The 19,845-nt window shown below is 34.8% G+C and overlaps 1 protein-coding gene across 1 annotated transcript; it reads left to right on the plus strand.

Moving 5' to 3' along the window:
• Positions 1-6,847: 6,847 nt before the first annotated feature.
• Positions 6,848-7,933, plus strand: LOC124461288. The gene is made up of 2 exons (XM_047012826.1): positions 6,848-7,392; positions 7,488-7,933. Exons 1-2 carry the CDS (start codon positions 6,862-6,864, stop codon positions 7,500-7,502), a joined length of 546 nt encoding a protein of 181 aa, XP_046868782.1. The 5' UTR covers positions 6,848-6,861; the 3' UTR covers positions 7,503-7,933.
• The last annotated feature ends 11,912 nt before the right edge of the window (positions 7,934-19,845 follow it).

A 19,845-nucleotide genomic window follows, 5' to 3' on the forward strand; every position in this document is an offset into this window, starting at 1 on the left:
GAAAAGTCTTTTTAGTCTTACTAATTGAAAATTGAAATATCATATAGCCGCAATATTGCAATGCAAAATTTATGCAAGAGCCTAAAGCCTCAAATGGAATGAAGTGAAGTAACACGCCCACCATATGTAAGCCTTACTTTGAATTTCACACATTTTTTTCGGTTTGTTTTTTGTTTAAGCACTTGGTAATATACAAATAATTGCCGTTTATTGTCACATGCAAGAACGTGACGAGGCGTTGCTGCATGCCCCTGACACATTTCGAGTTGGAGAGTTTAATTCAAGAAGGCAAATCTTAACAAAATGGGACAAGGCAGAACTGAAACTGTTTAAACAATTAACACCGGAAACCAACTTCTAAGCAGGGTTTGAAAACTGCGAAAACTGTCAACAGTTTTGCTGTGTGCTGTTGCTTCTGCTTCGGAAACTATGAACACATGAAAGTACTCAATACTCTTTAAATCATAGCTCGCAAATACTGTTAACTGTTTCACACTGTCGCGAATTAAGTGTTCTTCACTGAGACTTTGAGCAAAAGGTCTGAAGCAACCGATTGGATTGTTCGTAAATAAATTTTGCTCGCGCTCAGTCGAAGAGCACTTTTTTCTGTTCTCTTTTGCTCTGCTCATTCCGAGACCGTTTGCTTCTGAACGACGATTCAAAAAGTCTTTTGCGCATGTATGTGTGTATGTCAAGTTTCGTGGGTTTTATGCGTCAATTTGCTTTGTGAGTTTCATTATTAGTTGTTAAGCTTAATTCAAAATAAAATACTTAAAAAAATAAAACTATTCCTGTTCTAAACAAAAAATTAGTCTGAAATACATACAATTTTTTCAAGAAGATCTAAAGTGAAATTTAATGTTGCAATTTTACACAACGTACCACTGTGCATCGAAAAGAAGACAAATAGTTGAAAAGACCGTTTGCGTTGAGTTTTTCAGTCAATCGGTCTTTTGGTGAGCCTCACTGTGTGAGCGTGAATCGTTTCACTCTTTACGCGCTGTTCACTCAAAGACCGATAAGCAAATTGCTCAACTGTTAGCGCTCAACCGAAAACCGAATCGAAAACAACCAAAGGGTCTTGCTCAGAGCGAGAGCGAGAAAGTATGATTTTTTTCGGTTGTTCTCGCGAACAGAGCGTAAGGAAAAAAACGGTTAACAGTTATTTGCAAGCTATGCTTTAAATACATGTAAATTATCAATTAGTCATTTCGTATGTATAGGTAAAATCAAAGTAGGCCAAAATTAAGAATCATAGTCTGCTGCGACTATTTTTCGATGTGCTTTGTGACTTCCGAATTTGCCATAGAACAGTCGAAGTTTATTTATGTATAATTGGTTTGCTATCGAACAATCTGTTTCGGTTTTTCTTTGCTGTAATTTTCTGATTTCGGTTTTTCGGAAGCAAAAGCAACAAAAGTATTTGTTCATATTTCTAAACAGTACAGATGAATAGAAAATTTATGACTTTTGCTAATTCGACTACAGCAATTTAACACTGCTTCTAAGCTTCGATCTATTGATTTAAAAATTGTTACGAATTCATGTTATTTACTAATTTTTTACTCCCATGTTTGTGAGTTTGACCTAAACACCTGAAATACTGTTCAATCTATAATTGCATGTTATAAATTAGTAACTAAATCACAAATTAAAGAAAGTTTGAATAAATTATTTCGATGCTTAACGGAAATAGTTGTATCTAATGTTAAGTTAACAGCATCATTTGCGAGCCATTTCAGATTCAAAGAAAGCTCTGTTAATTTAGAACTGTTGCCGACTGAGCAACAAGTTTTTTTCATACGATGGTCGAGCGCGTTGAGCTGCTTACTCCGCTATATATATTCGATGATAACGGGTTCGAATCCTACATTCTAAAGAGAGAATTTGACAGTGTCATAATAAAAGTTTACCTATGATGACTTTGGAATTTATTGTAATGGACAATGTTCAGTGTGGCGATTTGAATAAACAATTATTAAAAACACTGAATTCATTTTGGTGGAAACAGCCAATACACTGCCTTAGAGACTGCAAGTTTCCATTGTATGCAGTCAGTATTTGTTCACCACGGAAAAGAGCTTCTTAAATATATGAGGCTGGACTTAATTCCACAAATATATTCATAGAAATGATATGCCTATATTCTTAAATACCTCAATGAGTAATCGGTTCAATCAAATTGCAAAATCCTCCAAATCGATATAAAATCAAAGCCGTCGTAATTCAAAACTGCTGCTGCACGTTTTTGACATTTGATTGTGAACCTAAGAGAACAAGACGAATTTGGCGAATTTCGTACACCTAAAAGTAAATATCTGCGAAAAATTTAATGCGGTCATAAAATTTTAATTTGTGACTTGTTTTCGAAACGATGTTTGAATGTTGTATGAATATCGTAGACGCGGTTTCGAAGTTTGAATTTAGTTCGCGTTTTTAGGAAACACTAATATAAACGGGATATATAGATACTTTTAAAACAAAACAACCACGAAACACCATAAACATAAATTTTTAAATTCTGAAATTTTAACGAACACTAAGTTTAATTTCTAATTAAAAAATTACTTCCCGATTTTTGTGCTTTTGTGTAATTTTGATGAATAGTTTGTTTTTCACTTAATTTTGATTTAAAGATGTTATTACTTTGCAATTGTTAAATATAATGGTTAGATTTTCTAGATATAGGATGTTAGGTTAGTTTAAGCAGGCCATCCACTAGGAGTCCCACAGACAGATTTTCGTCCGTGGGTGCGGGAGCGGGGGCTTATATCTGACAGAACATGAAGAGTTGATAAATTGTTCGCTTGGCTGCATCCTGAAGCGAGTTCTTAGATGGGGTAGGTATGCCTCGTTACCAAGGCAGCACAGGATGTCTAAGCGTTTCTTGAACATCCGGAACATCCCAAATAGACCGACTACAGGATATGGGTGTCAGTCAAATGTCAAGAGTTGGTATATTGTTCGCTTGGCTGCATCCTGAAGCGTTTTCAGCAGATGGACTCCCAGGTACCTAAGCCTCATCGCTGCCAAGGAGGTGTGCAAGCGTTTCTGGAACATCCGCAACCTTTCATTTTCTGCAGTCCTTCACATGAGATGTATGTCCGATGAGCATGCCTGTGAGCATCCTGCAATCCTAGAATCTGCGCTGACGGTCTGTCGCCTAGCGTGCTGCACATAATATTGGATATGACTGGTACGCTTACAGGATACAGGTTACAGGATCTTTTAAAATTTAGCCAAATTTCCAAATAAAAGAATTTATTTTTACAATTTCGCCTAATTATATGTACTTCGTAACTTTGGCCGAAAGGACATTAAAAATCACAATGATATAATATAAAGGATTATGTATATGTTTCGTAACCTTTAACCATTTTTTATGGAATGTGTTCTTAATTTTGATGTAATGTAATTTAAAAAATATATATTGCGTGTAATGAATGATAACTTTTAACTTTTGTAACATTTTATGGAATTAATTTTAAAATTTGTACTTAATTTTGATGAAGAGTTTTATTCTTATTTCGTGTTAAAATTTTACTTAATTTTGATATAAAGGATTAAACGTAACCACTTTTGTAACTTTTTGGGTATTATGTTCTAAATTTGTATTTCCCAATTTTTGTCAAAAGGAACAATAAGGATTTTAAAAATGTTTAGATTAGAGGGATGAATGTATGCTAAAATTTGTATTTAAGTTTGATGTAGAATTTTATATGTTTAACTTAAGTGTGGCCAAAGGGACAATATTCAACTTTTGTAACTTTTTGCAATTGACATAGGTATGTAAATTTGATGTAAAGGAAGAAATCTGTTTCCTGTTTTACGAGGACTGGACTTATAAATTTGTTATATATTTTTTAAAATTCGCGTGTTTTTCGTGTAAGGATTTTATCTATTTTTTAATTTTTGTCTCAAGCACCAACACGATAATTTTTGAAACTTTTTATTTAAATAATTTTCAAGCTCGCAGCAATATTGTTACTATTCCACTGAAATATTTTCTTTCAATTCATATGACCTTTTGTGAGTGAGTATTTCTAGGTAACTAGATTGACTTGCTATGATGAGAAACTTTGAAAATTAATTGAAAATTTATACCTCCTTCTAAGACCCTTGAAAACAGGTCACTTGGCTGGGGCCCTCGAAATAAAATATTACATTATGTTTGTAATCACATTAAATGTCGATGTCTAGTAACAAATTGCTCTGCACAGGTTGCAAATATATCTGCTCTGACATCATCTATAACCATTAAACATTATCCCATCAATGTGTATATTATGTATGCCCACATATACCCTTGCAGAGGGTATTATAAAGTTGGTCAGATGTTTGTAACGCACAGAAGGAGACGTTTCCGACAGTTTATATAAATTCTTGATCAGCATGAGAAGCTGAGCCGATATAGCCATGTCCGTCTGTCCGTCTGTGCGTATGCGTTTTACTCAGCCGTCTTAAGAGCTATCGGGATGAAATTTTTTGGGTTTTATATTACCCGGGTAAGATAAAGTATGAAAATCTTTAGGATCGAAAACTATATCATATAGCTCTAGAAGAAACATTTTCGCAAAAATTGGAGTATCCCCATGAAATTTAACAATATGATAGTATTGAATAAACTCTCAGATCCCAAAATTTGAATCTGATCGTATAAATAAAACAAGTTACAGTCTATATAAATCGGTTTAAACGCTGCCGGCAGCGCTGCTTGCTGCCTACTACGTCATCATCAAATCAACAGAGCACACGCATACACACACAGACGCAACGCTACATGAACTGTATGTGTATGCGTGCCGTGCTTTGCTTAGGGAATAATGGAAGAAGAAAAAATTGGAGTAAAAGAGAAGTAATATTTTGTTTGTGAATTGATAAATAGAGTTGCAGGGCAAGACATTTCAAAAAGGAAAAATATTATTGCCAAGTATACTGCAAAGGTATATAAAGTTCGGCATAGCCGAAGTTAGTTTCTTTCATATTTTTCAATATATTTACTTTTTTAATTATATTTAGGGCCGGGGCTTACTTCGACCGCGTCAAAGTTTGTATACCCTAGCAACTTTTTTGGTAACTCTTTCCTTACCTATAGCCATCAAAATGGAAAAACGTTTTTTCTAAAAATGCTAAAGTTTCCGAAAGAACGGCCTACAATCTTAGCATAAGAAATAACGAAGATATTGATCAAAGTCACTGTTTTCCACCGATCGTTCCTATGGGTGCTATATGATATAGTCACCCGATCTTTATCAAATTCGGCACAGTCATTAACAGATATATTAAACTAAAAAATATTTAATTTTTGGGAGCTATATGATATAGTCACCCGATCTTGATCAAATTTGGCATTCGTTATATGTGTAATTAACGACGGACGGACGGACGGATATGGCTATTTGAACTCGTCTCGTCGTGCAGATCAAGAATATATATACTTTATATGATCGGAGATGCTTCCTTCTATGCGTTGCACACTTTTGACCAAAATTAATATACCCTGTTTGCAAGGGTATAAAAAACGTTCGAAGCGAAAAATTCATTAAAATTGAGTCGCCAAGGACAGAAAAAGTTCGAAAAAAATTATGTGTTTGATTTAACCTTAATGTACAAAGAGCGGTAAAAAAAACCACCCCAATTGATGAATGCTTGTATGTTAGAGAGAGACAGTGAAACGTCTAAGTTCAAGTGAGAATGAAAAGTGTGGAGGTGCCAACAGAATAGAGAGAACCCTGAAGTTTGCGTGGCAAAGAGGTAGAAAGCGCAAAGAGATTGACGATCGTTGAAATTTTGCGAAAATTTACGTGGCAATGAGGCTGGTATAGCGTAATTTTTGTAAATGTGTTGGAGTATCAAATTTAGAAATAATTTTACTTTGCGCGACATTGAGGATCTCTTTCTTCGTTCAGTGGGTCAGGTCAACCGTCTATAGAAAATTGGTTACGGAATTTTCAAGATAATGCAGAAGCAGTTCAATGGAACTCTTTACAGAAATTTATCTATGCGAAGCAATTATTAAAAGGTGCAGCAAAAGTTTTTGTGCGTAGTGAGCGAGGAGTGACTGATTGGATATCATTAAAAGAATTCTGTTAAGCGAGTTCGGCTCAGAAGTATCAGCAATTGAAGTACATAAATTGTTGCGAAATAGGCGTAAACGCCCAAATTAAGATTTTCGTGAGTACCCGTATAGTCTGAGGGAAATAGGCAGTTCCATAAACTTAGATGAAGCTAGTCTTATAGAATATTTCATAGAAGGAATACCTGATTCAAAAGCTAACAAAAGTAACTTGTATCAGGCAAAGACAGTCATTCAGCTGAAGGAACAGATTACAATTTACCAAAAGGTTTACTTTGGTCGCCATCACTGGTAAATAGAAACAGAAATCATAATGAGAAGTATGATAGAAAAGCGGAAATATCTAAACAACCGAGAAAATGCTTTAAGTGTGGCGAAGTATCTCATTTGATGAGTGTCCGAAGATTAAGTGCTTTAAATGCGATCAGATAGGGCGTAAAGCATCAGTATGCCCGAAAGTACAATGTCAAAGGAAATCAATGTAAAAGGAAAAGCTATTTTCAAAACAATATCATGTGAAAACGTTGAGCTGTCGGCACTCATAGATACAGGATGTGACCTATGTTTAATAAGAGATGATATTATCAGAAAACTTCATGGTGTAGAATTAAGCGATGAACGAAACCGTTTATTGGGAGTGTGTAAAAGTGAGTTAATTACTATAGGAAGTTTTAAAGCGCAGGTTACTATTGATGGTCTTCAATGGCCTTAACGTTCCATGTTTATAGAAAAGAGGATATTGACTATGAAGTAGTGATTGGAACAACATTTTAGAATTAGCTGATATGGTTATCACAAAGGGAAATGCTACTTTTAAGCCTAAAGAAGAAGAAGTGATGCCAAACACAGAAGCGAAAGAAACTGTACACAATGAAGTGAAAACTCCGAAGGGTATGTTACAGGAATTTGAGAGTTTGTTTTTATTAGCTGAAGAGGAAAAGAATGAATTAGATTTGTGCCATATAACTAAATCGGACGTCAAAGAAGTCAAGCAGCTTATTCACAGTTATGTACCACAACCGTCAAAGAAGAGTCCAGTCGAAATGAAAATATTATTAAGTGACGAATGCCCAGTATACGAACGGCCGAAGCGTTTATCTTTCGTTGATAAAGGTATTGTGGACTCAACAGTAGAAAAATTATTAACCGGGGTTGAGATGAGGGCTAATAGTTTCCCTGAGTTACAAGAACTTTTGGAAGAGGAAGCCATAGAAGAGCTGGAAGTTGAACGCACTAACGTTCGTCAGGAAGCTCAGCATAATATGGAGAGAATCCAAGAGGAAAATCGTAAAAGTTATAACAAAAACCGCAAAAAGGTAGTTGAGTATAAAATTTATGATTTGATAGCAATTAAGCAAACGCAATATAGTTCAGGATTAAAACTTAAGGCTAAATATTTTTGACCATATAGGGTGGTGAAAGTTAAGTCTCATGGACGATACGACGTAGAAAAGGTAGGAGATCACCAAGGTCCTGGGAAAACCTCAACTGTCACAGAGTATATGAAGTCGTGGAATGGTCAAGTGAATTCATCAGACGATTCAACATTCGAGGCGAATTAAAAGTCAGTCCGGCCGAATGTGGGAATGAGTCGAGAGACGAGAAGCGGTCGATTGTATTGAACCAGTTCAGAGGTGCATAATTTAAAGGTTATCAACGATATCGATGACAAACCATCGATATCATTGAGAAAAAAGTTCTATGGCGTCAAGTTGTTTCGACCGGTTGTGTTCCGCGTGGCTGCTCGAATAAAAAGAGTATAGTTATGTAATAATTAAGTGATAAATGTGTAAAGAAATAATGTTGAATAAAACTGTACGATTGATTGTGAGTAAAAACGGCCTAGAAATTCGGGAGGAAAAAGTGAGAATGCACTACGAGTCCCACATCTATATTTTAAAATTTACCCCTGACGGACGGACATTCCCAGAATACCGACTCTGTTGCTTATCGACCTTTCTTTATTTTAAGACTAAAATTTCTATTTTCCTATTGCTTTTGTGCTTTTCAGAAGCACCGCATAAACTTTCCATCAGCCATTTGCTATTTTTTTTAAATTTAGAATAAATTTTCGATGCTCGCTGCATTCATGCGATTCACTGTACCAATCTAAGCAATTCGGGTCCTTCTCAATATTCGAAAGGCATTCATTAATAATTTTTTCTTTTAGTTTGCGCGCATGTGGGAAATTTTAAACAACTTATAATGCTGCTTCATCAGGTTAAATAAATGATTTTGTGGGGCTTTAAGCTTTAGGTTGTTGTTTATAGTTTTAAAATTTTTGTTAATGATAAAAAATTCCGATTCCTCATAATTTCCGATCTCTTCTTTTAAAAGTTCTTTGCATGAATCGCAATTGAACTTTTGTTGGGCTTTATGAATAACAAATCCTACGAAATATTTCAATGATTTCTCAGTGGCTGTACTGATTTCAGTTGGCTGTTCTTTATCAGCCTCGGTTACTTCATCCTTCATATTTTCATCTAAGATTATGTTAAAATCTTCGTAATACACCTGATCTTGGTCATTTACGTTTTCAATTGCCAGTTCATGCTTTGTTTCTTTAATAACATTTATTAGCATATTTCATCTGGCTCACAATTACCTGTTGTCAATGAAATTAATAACTTTAAAAAACGACAACATTTTTAATATTATTGCATTGAATTCGAATAACATAGGATTATTGTTTGTGCCACCCCTGCTCTTTATTAGGTAAAGTACATGTTCTAGCGCATCTTGGTTTAGACGTGACAACATTAAAAAGAATACTCCGTGCCCTTCATTCCAAATATCGCTTGTAAGCATTAGTATTGCGTTTATTGATAGAACTATTCCATCTAAACAATAAACTTTTCTGCGATATAGACATTTTGTGAGGTGAGGGACATCATATATGCCATATATTTTCTGGTCATCCAGAGAAAATAGGGTGCTTCGTTAACTATTCCAAGTTTATTGAATCCCCCTCGATTGTTGGGCCTTGATCGCATACTACTGCTCTTATAAAAAGGCCTAGGGTTCTTGCGGCTGTTATATTTGAATCTATTAATTGTGTTAACTTATGAGCAGAGAGTCCAGTAGATGCGGCTACATAGCTCAATACAAATTTCCAGTTGGCATATATCCTCCTCACCATGAAAACACATATTTGCTTATATAAAGAGTCAGTTTTTTCGTAGCCATCATCCACAAATCCTTCCACTTATCCAATCTCATTCATGTAGGCCTTCGAAGAATAAAAATGAAGTAAGTAAGTCGACTCGTCGACTTGGGTATACCATACACCAGGTGAAACAAATATTTAAAATTTCGAAAACAAAATATATGTCTATTAAATTGTTTTAACATGCCTCATAACCATATGCTATCTCGCTCACTCTACAAACACACGAGCACTCTAACGCCGCCACTAGCCAACGGCCAATTCTGCCTTATGGATCGCGTGGCAAAATACGTTCATACGCATATTTTGCATGATTCTAGTCCGATTTCAATAAAATTTGGTAGTTTGGTAGAAATAGATAAGACTAATTAGTGCGCCACATTTTATTGCGATGGTCAAAAATTTCAAGAGGCAATCGGTTTTTTATAAATTATGGAGGAGTAAGTGGGCGTGGCAACATTTTAAAATATATATATTCTGCGCGCATACTAAGCCAGTACACATACTAAATTTGGCCTTAGCTTTGTTAGTTTTCGAGAAAATCAGTTTTGTTTAATTGGCGGGGGCGGAAATGGGCGTGGCAAAATTTTTAAATAGTCAATATCTGCGCGTCTATTAAGGTAGCTTACATACCAAATTTAATGTCGGTAGCTTTGATAGTTTTTAAGAAAATCAGTTTTATGTAAATTTCGGGTGCGGAAGGGGCGTGGCAAAATTTTTAAATAGTCAAAATCTGCGCGTCTATTAAGGTAGCTTACATACCAAATTTAATGTCGGTAGCTTTGATAGTTTTTAAGAAAATCAGTTTTATGTAAATTTCGGATGCGGAAGGGGGCGTGGCAAAAAGGAAACAATTCTTGGAACAATTTTTTCTGCGCGCTAACTAAACGAGTACACAAACCAAATTTGATGTCTCTATCTGTTATACTTTTTCAGAAAAACAGTTTTGTGTAAATTCTGGGGGTGTAAGGGGCGTGGCCAAAATTCCAATTAACTCTATATATTTACATATCACACGAGTCTAAATACCAAATTTGGTGGCTCTAGCTCTTATAGTCTCCGAGATCTGCGTGTTCATACAGACAGACGGACGGACGGACATGGCTAGATCGACGCGGTTGTTGATCCTGATCAAAAATATATATAATTTATGGGGTCCGAGAAGTTTCCTTCTGCCTGTTACATACATTTTGGCGACTTTAATACCTATGGGTGTATAGTATAATTAATGCTTTGAGCAATTTTAGCTTGTTTTTCAGTAACAGTGCAAATCATGTTTGAATTCTTTGATAGGCATTTTTTCTTTATATTTTCAAAATATTTTTGTTTGAGTTTTTTTCTTTCAGATATTTAATTTTTCGTGCCTTTTCCGTTTGCAAAAGAATTCTTAAATGTCGATTTTTTATTGAAAAGTTTGACTTTTGTTTTCCTTTTTAAATTTCTGAATTTCAAGTACTTTTTCTGTATAGCTATTTTGCTCTTTTTAAGGCAATTGCCAATTCGGGAAGTGTTCTGAATTCTGTGGTTTTCGCACGACTTATAACACACTTAGCCACTTTTCCTACCGTCTTCTCCAGCACTGTTGATCTTGAACAATTTGCATTAAAAACTGATAAATCAGAAGCATTAAAACCAAAAACTGAAATCTTGAGAGTTGATAATTATCTGAAATGTAAAAAAAAAAAAAAAAAGAATGAAATGAAAGATTAACAAGAAAACTAAAAAACTGCGAAAACTGTCCACAGTTTTGCTGTGTGCTGTTGCTTTGCTTCGGAAACTATGAACACAAGAAAGAACTCAATACTCTTTAAATACATGTAAATTATCAATTAGTCATTTCGTATGTATAGGTAAAATCAAAGTAGGCCAAAAATTAAGAATCAAGTAGTCTGCTGCGACTATTTTTCCGACTGCTGCTTTCGTCGACTTCCGAATTTGGCCAATAGCAACAGTCGGAACAGTTCCTAGTATTAAAATGTATAACTTGGCTGTTGCTATCGAAGCAATCTGTTTCGGGTTTTGCTTTGCTCTGTCGGTTTTTGCTTGATTTTGCTCTTTTGGCTGTCAAAATTTTCTATTTCGGTTTTGCTGTGCTTTGCTGTAGATTTCTGATTTCGGTTTTTTCGGAAGCAAAAGCAACACAAAGTATTTGTTTTCATATTTTCTAAACAGTCACAGCAATGAATAGCACAAAATTTATGACTTTTGCTAATTCGACTACAGCAATTTAACACTGCTTCTAAGCTTCAATCTCCGCACTTCGCAGTTTAAAAATTTTATTGAGCAAGGATATAGTTAAAAATAAATCACAAAATTTTATGTCTTGACAAACAACTAATTATTTTCTGCCTATTGATTTAAAAATTGTTACGAATTCATGTTATTTACTAATTTTTTACTCCCATGTTTGTGAGTTTGACCTAAACACCTGAAATACTGTTCAATCTATAATTGCAGGTTATAAATTAGTAACTAAATAACAAATTAAAGAAAGTTTGAATATATTATTTCGGTGCTTAACGGAAATAGTTGTATCTAATGTTAAGTTAACTGTTAATTTAGAACTGTTGCCGACCGAGCAATAAGTTGTTTACATACGATGGTCGAGCGCGATGAGCTGCTTACTCCGCTATATGTATTCGATAATAACGGGTTCGAATCCCCTTGCCGCTGCCACAGAAAAACTCGAAATTTTACTACTTTGTACCTTCAGCTTATGCACTGGCAGGGTTTTTGGTAATTTTAATAATCATTAACTCTAATCCGCTGAAGGTAGATAAATCGTTCATTCTTACATTCCGTCGACACTGCATTATTAGCTTCTATATGATGTGATTCTATATGATTTTTTTTACGAATGTAAATTTATTCCATCCTTTAAAGCAAAAAATTTTTTATGCTTCTCTATCTATTACGAATTGTAAAACTGAAATTTATTAAAATTTCTACTCACATATTTGACCTACAATTGAAAACTATCTAACCAATTCTTATATTCCAAAATGGTAACACATTTGCCTACATTCTAAAGAGAGAATTTGACAGTGGCATAATAAAAGTTTACCTATGATGACTTTGGAATTTATTGTAATGGACAATGTTCAGTGTGGCGATTTGAATAAACAATTAGACAAGCGAAAACAAAACGATCGTTTCATGAAAACGAACAAGAAACTGAATTCATTTTGGTGGAAAATAAAAGAATATTAAATATGCAATAGAGATTGACAAGACAAAAGACATACATGCATATCTCATCGTCGGCCTTTTCAAGTTTGCCGCTGGCGACCTTTCAAACTGTCATTTGTCTGCCCAACTGGTTGGCAAACAATGTGGCCAAAAGATACCTACCTACCTAGATTCAATAGTTGGACTGGATTTCGTATGGGAAGTCGGACATCCGTTGACTGCAGAGACTGCAAGTTTCCATTGTATGCAGTCAGTATTTGTTCACCACGGAAAGAGCTTCTTAAATATATGATGCTGGACTTAATTCCACAAATATATTCATAGAAATGATATGACTATATTCTTAAATACCTCAATGAGTACGTTTTTGACATTGATTGTGAACCTAAGAGAACAAGACGAATTTGGCGAATTTCGTACACCTAAAGTAAATATCTGCGAAAAATTTAATGCGGTCATAAAATTTTAATTTGTGTCTTGTTTTCGAAACGATGTTGAATGTTGTATGAAAATCGTAGACGCGGTTTCGAAGTTTGAATTTAGTTCGCGTTTTTAGGAAACACTAATATAAACGGATATATAGATATTTTTAAAACAAAACAACCACGAACACCATAAACATAAATTTTTAAATTCTGAAATTTTAACGAACACTAAGTTTAATTTTTAATTAAAAAATTACTTCCCGATTTTTGTGCTTTTATGTAATTTTGATGAAGAATCGTTTGTTTTTCACTTAATTTTGATGTAAAGAAGTTATTACTTTGCAATTGTTAAATATAATGGTTAGATTTTCTAGTTATAGGTTAGGTTAGTTTAAGCAGGCCATCCACTCTGTCCCACAGACAGATTTTCGTCCGTGGGGTGCGGGAGCGGGGCCTTATATCTGACAGGACATCAAGAGTTGCTAAATTGTTCGCTTGGCTACATCCTGAAGCGATTTCTTATATGGGGTAGCTATGCTCGTAACCAAGGCTGCACAGGATGTGTCTAAGCGTTTCTTGAACATCCGGAACATCCCACATAGACCGACTACAGGATATGGGTGTCAGACGAATGTCACGAGCCTCATGCTTGGCTGCATCCTGAAGCGTGTTCAGCAGATGGACTCCTAGGTACCTAAGCCTCATCGCTGCCAAGGCTACCCAGGAGGTGTGCAAGCGTTTCTGGAACATCCGCAGCCTTTCATTTTCTGCAGTCCTTCACATGAGCTGTGTGTCCGATGAGCATGCCTGTGAGCATCCTGCAATCCTAGAATCTGCGCTGACGGTCTGTCGCCTTGCTGCTTTTAAAATTTAGCCAAATTTCCATATAAAAGAATTTATTTTTACAATTTCGCCTAATTATATGTACTTCGTAACTTTGGCCGAAAGGACATTAAAAAGCACAATGATATGATATAAAGGATAAGGTATATGTTTCGTAACCTTTAACCATTTTTATGGAATGTGATCTTAATTTTGATGTAATGTGATATAAAAAATATATATTTCGTATAATGAATGATAACTTTTAACTTTGTAACATTTATGGAATTAATTTTAAAATTTGTACTTAATTTTGATGAAGAGTTTTATTCTTATTCGTGTTAAAATTTTACTTAATTTTGATATAAAGGATTAAACGTAACCACTTTTGTAACTTTTTGGGTATTATGTTCTAAATTTGTATTTCCCAATTTTTGTCAAAAGGAACAATAAGGATTTTAAAATGTTTAGATTAGAGGGATGAATGTATGCTAAAATTTGTAGTTAATTTTGATGTAGAATTTTATATGTATAACTTAAGTGTGGCCAAAGGGACAATATTCAACTTTTGTAACTTTTTGCAATTGACATAGGTATGTAATTTTGATGTAAAGGAAGAAATCTGTTTCCTGTTTTACGAGGACTGGACTTATAAATTTGTTATATATTTTTTAAAATTCGGGTGTTTTTCATGTAAGGATTTTATCTATTTTTTAATTTTTGTCTCAAGCACAAACACGATATTTTTGAAACTTTTTATTTAAATAATTTTCAAGCTCGCAGCAATAATGTTACTATTCGACTGAAATATTTTCTTTCAACTCATATGACCTTTTGTGCGTGAGTATTTCTAGGTAACTAGATTGACTTGCTATGATATGAGAAACTTTGAAAATTAATTGAAAATTTATACCGCCTTCTAAGACCCTTGAAAACAGGTCATTTGGCTGGGGCCCTCGAAATAAAATATTACCCCGAACCGGATTTTCTAGCTACTTCCATATATATATATTCTTGATCAGCATGAGAAGCTGAGCCGATATAGCCATGTCCGTCCGAATTTTTTTGGGTTTTATATTACCCGGGTAAGATAAAGTATGAAAATCTTTAGGATCGAAAACTATATCATATAGCTCTAGAAGAAACATTTTCGCAAAAATTGGAGTATCCCATGAATTTACCAATATGATAGTATTGAATAAACTCTCAGATCCCAAAATTTGAATCTGATCGTATAAATAAAACACAAGTTACAGTCAATATAATCGGTTTAAACGCTGCCGGCAGCGCTGCTTGCTGCCTACTACGTCATCATCAAATCAACAGAGCACACGCACACACAGAGTCGCAACGCTACATGAACTGTATGTGTATGCGTGCCGTGCTTTGCTTGGAATAATGGAAGAAGAAAAAATTGGAGTAAAAGAGAAGTAATATTTTGTTTGTGAATTGATAAATAGAGTTGCAGGGCAAGACATTTCAAAAGAAAAAATATTATTGCCAAGCATACTGCAAAGGTATATAAAGTTCAGCATAGCCGGAGTTAGTTTCTTTCATATTTTTCAATATATTTACTTTTTTAATTATATTTAGGCCGGGGCCATGAATTTACCAATATGATAGTATTGAATAAAATATGAGATCCAAAATTTGAATCTGATCGTATAAATAAAACACAAGTTACAGTCAATATAAATCGGTTTAAACGCTGCCGGCAGCGCTGCTTGCTGCCTACTACGTCATCATCAATGCTTTGCTTAGGGAATAATGGAAGAAAAATTGTAGTTAAAAGAGAAGTAATATTTTGTTTGTGAATTGATGAATAGAGTTGCAGGGCAAGAAATTTCAAAAAGAAAAAATATTATTGCCAAGCATACTGCAAAGGTATATAAAAGTTCGGCATAGCCGAGTTAGTTTCTTTCATATTTCTCAATATATTTACTTTTTAATTATATTTAGGGCCGGGGCTAACTTCGACGCGTCAAGTTTGTATACCCTTGCAACTTTTTTGTAACTCTTCCTTACCTATAGCCATCAAATGGAAAAACGTTTTTCTAAAAAGGCTAAAGTTTGCGAAAGAACGGCCTACAATCTTAGCATAAGAAATAACGAAGATATTGATCAAATCACTGTTTTCCACGATCGTTCCTATGGGAGCTATTGATATAGTCACCCGATCTTTATCAAATTCGCACAGTCATTAACAGATATATTAAACTAAAAAATATTTAATTGAAGCAATCGCGTTCAAAGTAACGAAGCTATTCACAAAAGTCACTGTTTTTGAAGATCGTTCCTATGGAGCTATATGATATAGTCACCCGATCTTGATCAAATTTGGCACACTCGTTTATATGTGTAATTAACTCACCAATATTAAATTTCAATAATGCTTAGAATTAACGAAGTTATTAAGAAAGTCGCTGTTCGTGACTTTGTCATTTGTATGGGCTATGTGATATAGTGATCCGATCTGGCTGAATCCGAGATATAGAACGCCTGCAGTATATACAGCCTACATGCAAAATTTCAGAAAATTTTCTGTAGCTCTTACGGTCTAGGAGGAGTTTGCGTTGATCCAGACGGACGGACGGACGGACGGACATGGCTATTTGAACTCGTCTCGTCGTGCTGATCAAGAATATATATACTTTATATGGTCGGAGATGCTTCCTTCTATGCGTTGCACACTTTTGACCACGATTAATATACCCTGTTTGCAAGGGTATAAAAAACGTTCGAAGCGAAAAATTCATTAAAATTGAGTCGCCAAAGACAGAAAAAGTTAAGAGCGGTAAAAAAAACCACCCCAATTGAATGAATGCTTGTATGTTAGAGAGAGAAAGTGAAACGTCTAAGTTCAAGTGAGAATGAAAAGTGTGGAGGTGCGAACAGAATAGAGAGAACACTGAAGTTTTGCGTGGCAAAGAGGCAGAAAGCGCAAAGAGATTGACGATCGTTGAAATTTTGCGAAAATTTACTTGGCAATGAGGCTGGCATAGCGTAATTTTTGTAAATGTGTTGGAGTATCGTCGTGGGAGCTATTCACTGAGATGGTAGATTTATGTGGCAAATGACCTAGAGTGGGAAATTCTTGAGAATTCGTGGCAAGCGAAGCTTGTAAAAATTGGCGGCAAAAGAAGCTACAACAATTGGCGGGCAAGAGAAAGCATTAGACGCACAAGTTTGGCGGCGTCACTGCGAAAAAATTTGTACAAGAGGGAGACATCGGCATTGGCGGCAAGAGCAAGAAAGCATTAGACTCACAAGAATGGTGGCGTCACTGCGAATAGAGACGAAGTATTAAGTTTAAATGTAAATGAGCTCAAAGCAAAGTTGGCCAGTTTGAATTTGGCAATAACTGGTAGAAAGCAATCGTTGCAAGATCGTCTTCTCGAACATTTCAGTTTGGTGGCTGACGAAGACTTTTAAGACTGTAAAATTTCCATTTTCCTATTGCTTTTGTGCTTTTTAGAAGCACCGCATAAGCTTTCCATCAGCCATTTGCTATTTTTTTAAATTTAGAATAAATTTTCGATGCTCGCTGCATTCATGCGATTCATTGTAACAATCTAAGTAATTCGGAGACTTTTAAGACTGTAAAATTTCTATTTTCCTATTGCTTTTGTGCTTTTTAGAAGCACCGCATAAACTTTCCATCAGCCATTTGCTATTTTTTTAAAGTTTAGAATAAATTTTCGATGCTCGCTGCATTCATGCGATTCACTGTACCAATCTAAGTAATTCGGGTCCTTCTCAATATTCGGCATTCATTAATAATTTTTTCTTTTAGTTTGCGCGCATGTGGGAAATTTTTAAAGAACTTATAATGCTGCTTCATCAGGTTAAATAAATGATTTTGTGGGGCTTTAAGCTTAGTTGTTGTTTATAGTTTAAAATTTTGTTAATGATAACAAATTCCGATTCTTCATAATTTGCGATCTCTTCTTTTAAAAGTTCTTTGCACGTATCGCAATTTAACTTTTGTTGGCTTTATGCATAACAAATCCTACGAAATATTTCAATGATTTCTCAGTGGCTATACTGATTTCAGTTGGCTGTTCTTTATCAGCCTCGGTTACTTCATCCTTCATATTTTCATCTAAGATTATGCTAAAATCTTCGTAATACACCTGATCTTGGTCATTTACGTTTTCAATTGCCAGTTCATGATTTGTTTCTTCAATAACAGATTACAATTTACCAAAAGGTTTACTTTGGTCGCCATCAACTGGTAAATAGAAACAGAAATCATAATGAGAGAAGGATGATAGAAAAGCGGAAATATCTAAAACAACCGAGAAAATGCTTTAAGTGTGGCGAAGTATCTCATTTGATTAGATACTTTAAATGCGCTCAGATATGGCATAAAGCATCAGTATGCCCGAAAGTACAATGTCAAAGGAAATCAATGTAAAAGGAAAAGCTATTTTCAAAACAATATCATGTGAAAACGTTGAGCTGTCGGCACTCATAGATACAGGATGTGACCTATGTTTAATAAGAGATGATATTATCAGAAAACTTCATGGTGTAGAATTAAGCGATGAACGAAACCGTTTATTGGGAGTATGTAAAAGTGAGTTAATTAATATAGGTAGTTTTAAAGCGCAGGTTAGTATTGATGGTGTTCAATGGCCTTAACGTTCCATGTTTATAGAAAAGAGGATATTGACTATGAAGTAGTGATTGGAAACAACATTTTAGAATTAGCTGATATGGTTATCACAAAGGGAAATGCTACTTTTAAGCCTAAAGAAGAAGAAGTGATGCCAAACACAGAAGCGAAAGAAACTGTACATAATGAAGAAGTGAAACTCCGAAGGGTATGTTACAGGAATTTGAGAGTTTGTTTTATTAGCTGAAGAAGAAAAGAGTGAAATAGATTTGTGCCATATAACTAAATCGGACGTCAAAGAAGTCAAGCAGCTTATTCACAGTTATGTACCAACAACCGTCAAAGAAGAGTCCAGTCGAAATGAAAAATATTATTAAGTGACGAATGCCCAGTATACGAACGGCCGAGGCGTTTATCTTTCGTTGATAAAGGTATTGTGGACTCAACAGTAGAAAAATTATTAACCGGGGTTGAGATGAGGACTAATAGTTTCCCTGAGTTAACAAGAACTTGGAAGAGAAGCCATAGAAGAGCTGGAAGCCAGCCATAATATGAGAGAATCCAAGAGGAAAAATCGTAAAAGTTTATAAACAAAACTGCAAAAAGGTAGTTGAGTATAAAATTTATGATTTGATACAATAAGCAAACGCAATATGTCAGGATTAAAACTTAAGGCTAAAATATTTTGGACCATAAAACCTCAACTGTCACAGAGTGACAGTTAAATAAATTGAGGTTAAAATAAATGATTTTGTGGGGCTTTAAGCTTAGGTTGTTGTTTATAGTTTTAAAATTTTAGTTAATGATAAAAAATTCCGATTCCTCATAATTTGCGATCTTCTTCTTTTAAAAGTTCTTTGCGCGTATCGCAATATAACTTTTGTTGGGCTTTATGCATAACAAATCCTACGAAATATTTCAGGATGATTTCTCAGTGGCTATACTGATTTCAGTTGGCTGTTCTTTATCACCCTCGGTTACTTCATCCTTCATATTTCATCTAAATTATGTTAAAATCTTCGTAATACACCTGATCTTGGTCATTTACGTTTCAATTTCCCATTCATGCTTGGTTTCTTCAATAACATTTATTAGCATACTCATCTGGCTCGCAATTACCTGTTGTCGTTTTTTAAAGTTATTAATTCATTGACAACATTTTTAATATTATGCACTATTGAATTCGAATAACATAGATTATTGTTTGTGCCACCCCTGCTTTTTATTAGTAAAATACATGTTCTAGCGCATCTTGGTTTAGACGTGACAACATTAAAAAGAATACTCCGTGCCCTTCATTCCAAATACGCTTGTAAGCATTAGTATTGCTTTATTGATGAAACTATTCCATCTAACAATAAACTTTTCTGCGATATAGACATTTTGTGAGGTGAGGGACATCATATATGCCATATATTTTCTTGGTCATCAGGGAAAAATAGGGTGCTTCGTTAACTATTCCAAGTTTATTGAATCCCCTCGATTGTTGGGCCTTGATCGCATACTACTGCGCTTATAAAAAGGCCTAGGTTCTTGCGGCTGTTATATT

The sequence above is a fragment of the Drosophila willistoni genome, unplaced genomic scaffold, assembly GCF_018902025.1.
Source record: "Drosophila willistoni isolate 14030-0811.24 unplaced genomic scaffold, UCI_dwil_1.1 Seg302, whole genome shotgun sequence".
Lineage (NCBI taxonomy): Eukaryota > Metazoa > Arthropoda > Insecta > Diptera > Drosophilidae > Drosophila > Drosophila willistoni.

What these genes read in the sequence shown, in the direction of transcription:
- LOC124461288 (XM_047012826.1), top strand. Translation starts at nt 6,862, where the DNA reads ATGGTTATCACAAAGGGAAATGCTACTTTTAAGCCTAAAGAAGAAGAA.